The 5,668-nt window shown below is 45.0% G+C and overlaps 1 protein-coding gene across 1 annotated transcript; it reads right to left on the reverse strand.

Moving 5' to 3' along the window:
• Positions 1-263: 263 nt before the first annotated feature.
• LOC119884577 (tomoregulin-1-like) lies at positions 264-2,924 on the reverse strand (the record flags this gene model as incomplete). The annotated part of the gene is given in 6 exon segments (XM_038694963.1): positions 264-412; positions 523-555; positions 557-611; positions 744-770; positions 1,482-1,611; positions 2,805-2,924. Coding segments are annotated over 6 exon segments (514 nt in total), but the record flags the coding sequence as incomplete, so codon positions are not given.
• Positions 2,925-5,668: the final 2,744 nt, after the last annotated feature.

The raw sequence follows: 5,668 nt of genomic DNA on the forward strand, positions 1-5,668 counted from the left end.
CCACTCTTTCATCCAATTGTTCTTATCCTTTCATTGTTTCTGTCCTCTCCTACTTTTATTATCTCTTTCTTGTTTTCCCTTTCATCCATCCTTCCTCCTCTTCTAGTTTCTCTTCCTTCTCCTCCTGTTTAGTGTCTTTTTTCCTCCACCACCGCTTGTCCTCCATCTTCTTCTCCACCCCTTTTTATTTACATTTCCTGATTTGAATCGTGTGTTGTGTGTGTTTGTGCGTGCATGCGTGGGCGATTTTATTTTCTCGTTACCTTGGCAACGTCCCACGTGCTTGATGTCGATCTTCAGCTGTTTGAGGCAGGACGCCTCTCGGACGTGGCAGGGCGTGTCGTAGGTGATGCCGTCGCTGCCGCACACAGGGTTGTCGTTGTGGCCGTTACACACGATGTTACACATGCAGCTGGAAACACACACACAGTCTTATTTGTGTAGCAGTGATGTTTGCAATCAGAAATTCTGGGGGAATCCTGTATTGTGTAGACTTTTATTTTGAAGGGTATGTGTACTAACAGCATGTCCTCAGAGTCTTCGTCACATTCGGCTAAACTTGCAGTTTCCACATTTTGAGGCCTTTTTGCCGCGACCAGAGCCCTCGTCATCTGCACAGACACAAAACATCACTACAACGCGGTCTCTGCATATTTATTATTCTTATTGTTATTATCATCATCAGTAGGGGAAATATGATCTTGTAGTTTCAAAACATTCCAATAAAATATGAAGCTGTTTACCTCCATCTCCTGATCCTGAACCAGTGTCTGAGAGAGAGACAAACAGACGTTATGATGTTATCAGCCTAACGCCCGTCTGTCCAACGCCCGTCTGTCCAACGCCCGTCAGCCTAACGCCCGTCCGTCTAACGCCCGTCAGTCTAACGCCCGTCAGTCTAACATCTGTCCGTCCGTCTAACGCCCGTCAGTCTAACATCTGTCCGTCCAACGCCCGTCAGTCTAACATCTGTCAGTCTAACGCTCGCCAGTCTAACATCTGTCCGTCCAACGCCCGTCAGTCTAACATCTGTCAGTCTAACGCTCGTCAGTCCAACGCTCGTCAGTCTAACATCTGTCAGTCCAACGCTCGTCAGTCTAACATCTGTCCGTCTAACGCCCGTCAGTCTAACATCTGTCCATCCGTCTAACGCCCGTCAGTCTAACATCTGTCCATCCGTCTAACGCCCGTCAGTCTAATATCTGTCAGTCTAACGCTCGTCAGTCTAACATCTGTCCGTCTAACGCTCGTCAGTCCAACGCTCGTCAGTCCAACGCTCGTCAGTCCAACGCCCGTCAGTCCAACGCCCGTCAGTCCAACGCCCGTCAGTCCAACGCCCGTCAGTCCAACCATGAAGGAGATTCATTACTGCTGCATTAGATTCAGGTAGGTGTTCCTAATAAACTGGACACTGGCCGAATTTAAATATACTCAACAACTGGAATCAGCAAGTAAAATCCCCCATTGTTCATGTGCGTTACCGTGGTAACAGGCTCCATTTGCCAGGATGGTGATGGCTCTCTGCTTCTTGCAGGCGGCTCTCCTCAGGAAGCACTCGTTCTGGTACGTGTCTCCGTTGGAGCCGCACACAGGGATGTACTTCTTATTACACTGAGACACACAAACACAGGAGACTTTATGAAGCTGTTACCTGCAGATATTATCAACTCAGACAGTCTCACTTTCTGGCTGACAAGTGAAATACAAAATAATTTCTCACAAATGATCCAGTTAATTCAATAAGTTTGAAGTCAGTGAAGGTAGACGTGTAAACGAGGTGCCTTCAAACAGAACCCGTTGGTTCCTGGTTGTTTCGTGTGAAAGCTGTGGATCTGGCACGGATCAAAAGCATCGTCTCATGTGTAACATGACATAACAACACAGTCAAATTTAGTCAACACTCATAGCAAATCAGGTGTGTTGTCAAAACGTACAGACTGTCTCCAGGAACATTCAGTGCCTTTGCAATCTTTTTTGTATCCTGTTACTTGTTTGTGAAGCTTCTCTTAACATTTTGGAGCATTTCTTGACTTCCTGGCCGATTCCTACCTCCTAGAAAAAACTATCCTGGAATGAAACTTAAAATTGGAGTTCCTACTCGTGAACCCCTAGAAAAGATATGTACCCCGCCTTCACGAGTAGCAGCTGAATGACGTCGCACAACAATGGCAGCTCCCATTGAAGCACACACATAACATAGACTAAACGGTAACATAAAGTATGTTTCCATTTATTTGAACTAAAATGATTCATGTTTCATACAGCAAAACTTGACTTAGGACTGTATAACAGATATCAGCTTTACCAGAATCCAGCTTCTGGTCATGAACTGTACAGAAAGTGAAAGGAAGCGACCCTGTAGCGTTCTGTATAAGCGATGTATATATTTATGTAACCATGGGAACATATACTATATTTAATCTGACTTTTTTCTGACACATCAGCAAGTCAATCAGTTAAAAGCGTTTCAAACAGATGTGTGTTCCTCAGTGAGCGACCACACAGTGACTAGCGTCCCCTTTGGTGCTGTGACCCTCCTGGACACACGAGGTCGTGACGAGCGATGCTCAGATTCAGGTGAGCTCTGTGACTCCAGAGAGGATGAATAAACACATCAGGTGTAGCGCTGATGAAGCAAGTTTACATCACCAAAACTGTCCAATCAATGAGTGAGCTGTCCGTCTGTATGACCTCATGTTTACGTCCCTTGGTTTGTTTGTAATAAAGTCAGCATGAACAGGAAAGAGTGACTCAAAGGACAGATGAATCACCAGGATGTTGTTGTGTGTGTGTGCGTGACTCACGTGGAACTGGCAGACACACTTGATGTCGGCGCCGTTCTCACGGCAGACTCCTCCGAAGCGACACGTTCCGGCGTCACAAACACGCAGGTCGCTCTTCTTCACCGACACATCTGAAAAACAATCAGATCATCAGTCATCAGCACGGCGCAGGTCTGTGGTTCTTCAACCAGACAAAAAGGAAAATCTAACAGATAACACGTAATGAAACTGGTCATGAAGCCTTCGGTCTACAGAAGCTGAAACAAGCAGCGGTTTGAATCTAAAACTCCTCCTCTGAGTCAAAAGTCAATCGGGAAATCATGAACTCTATGTCCATCACTAATAAACGTCTATAAATGCAATTAGAAATCACAGAAAACACACGGCTATAACAGCAGAACCTGCCTGAGAAACAGGATGTTTTTAAGTTTTCTTCAGTATCACAGTAATCCAGTGAGAGCTGTCTGTACACCCATGCTAACTGCTAACAGGAGCTGCTAACAAAATCGCCCACATGGAGGTACGAAAATCTGCAAAAGAACATAAAAACCTCCTCTGCTCAGATCCTGCCTGGTCCTTGGGCTGGGTGATACGGGCACAAATGTTATCGCGATAAAACCATTTCATATCAGTCTGTATGGATAATTATCAGGATAAATGTCAAATCATTTCTTTCTGGTCAGAACAAACACTGGACCACTTCACAAATCTGATGCAGAACTATTACAATCAAATATTTTAAAATATAAATGATCAGCAAATCTTTTTTTCAGTCCCTTTTCCTCAACAAAGCACTGATTCGTTCTTGATTCAAATTAAAAATAAAACATTTATTGACGATATATTGAACATATTTGTTAAATTGTTTTTTGAGGAAAATTATATGCTATTGAGATAATTATCATTATTGTTTTATTGAGCTTTTTAAACTAAACGTCGTTCACACACTGATGGCCGCCATGCGAGGTGCATACTGCGCACCGGAAACAGAAACTGAGCGTTCACACAAACACTCGCACACCGAAGGAACCGCCACCCGGAGCAGTTTGGAGATCAGTGTCTAGCCGAAGAAGACTTTGTCCGACCCGCTCTAACTCCTGAGCCAACGCCGCCCAAATTCAGGCCTGAAAGGTCGCTGACTCCATGGTAACATTATACTTCCTGCAGGATTAATAACAGTTGTTGACGAAAACATGAAGTTTAAATGGCTGCTCTACAATTAAAATGTGATAAACGACTGAAGTGTTTCATCCTCTGGGAAATCTGACTTCACGAACATCCAACAGTCCACATGAAACACTGTGGGAAACACAACCAGGTGCATCGACACACACAAACACACACACACACACCAACTATTACCCAGGGTAGTAATTTCCGGATGTCAGCTGATTGGCCGGCGGCCCCGCATGCTAACCAATTACAGCTGATAATTACAGGGGTCGTGACCCTCGCCTCCCCTGTAATTAGCAAATACCTCAGTGTGCTGAGCGAGCCAGAATAACACAGAGCCTTCTGCAGGGGTGGACAAAATAAAAGAAACACTGTGTTCCCAGGATCCCTCTCTGTCGGCAGGACGGACGTCTGCTGCTGTGTTTTACTGCCGGACTCTTCCCGCCAGCGCTCAAGACTTTAAATCGATTCGAACCATCAGAGTCATAATTTAGTCATGTTTATGTTTCTGTAAGAGTTACCGCTAGCTGAGACACTCTCACACCAGAGTGACGAGTTGATTGATCTTAAATTAAGACTAAACTTGGTCACTGATTTATTGTTGATCTGGTAGAAAGTCTAACACTCCACATTAGCAGCTCTGAGACTCAACACAGACCGACCAGCCGACAGTCCGAAGTCTCACCTATTCTCTGCTTTTAGCTTTGTGACAATCTACAGATGCACACGCAGGATGCTTTTTAAAGTTAATAGTCTGATGAGTTCCCCACAGAGACCGCTTAGTGGAGGCGGACGCGCTCAAACATCAGCACCTGACTGTGACTCATCGGCTCGGTGATGTTGCAACGTGCCGCTCTGATGGATTCCTGACAGGTAACATAATGATGTGATCGATCAATCAATCACCTGCTGAGCTGAATCAGACAGATCCTGATCCATCTAGTTTTACATGGAGTTACAAGATGACGCTCGAAACTATTCCATATGTGACCTTTACTGCTGATGTTATGTCTGCAGAGGTTAGCAGAGCTCTGCTTTTTAAGGCAAGCAGAGATGCCTCCAACACAACACACACTGAGAAACTAAATGAATCAATAAAACGCTTGTTATTTGCAGATCTGCATGATTTAAGAGGCAGCTGCTGACAGCCTGGTGGTCAACTAACAAGAAACGACCATGGACGTCACAAAAACGATCACACGAAGCGTCTTGCTTTTTAAAAAGTAGCTCGTCTTGAAATTTCAGATGTCACAATCCTCTGAAACACATGCAGAGTTCAACCTTTGCTCTTAACTACGTCACCAACCAACAGTTAACAATGCCTGCCTGAAGGTAAAGAAATGAATCTAAAACCGATGGAGGATCTGAGACAGGATCAGCGGGAGTTTGAGGTTTCCAGGGTTAAAAAGCTGTGGTGTAAAAGCTCCTTCATCAGGTGATCAAACCGTCCTCAGAGACGCCATCAGATTCAAACTGGGTCAGTGATGATAAATCCTGTCAGGTCTCCTTCTGTCAGCAGGTCTTCATCTTTCTGAACATCTCCCCGAAGATATCACAGCGCCAAACCTCCACCTGACAGACAGGCCGCGGCTTTTCAATAACGGCCTGTTGCTATAGTTACTAACTTCTCATCTGACAGCCATTGGTGGCGTCACCGACCAATTACAGTTTGTTTACAGAGTCAGACCGGTCTGCAGAGACCCCGTCACGGA

Source organism: Micropterus salmoides, unplaced genomic scaffold (genome assembly GCF_014851395.1).
Source record: "Micropterus salmoides isolate LMB-PRFRI ecotype aquatic unplaced genomic scaffold, ASM1485139v1 Ms_hic_scaffold_3554, whole genome shotgun sequence".
NCBI classification, from domain to species: Eukaryota; Metazoa; Chordata; class Actinopteri; order Centrarchiformes; family Centrarchidae; genus Micropterus; species Micropterus salmoides.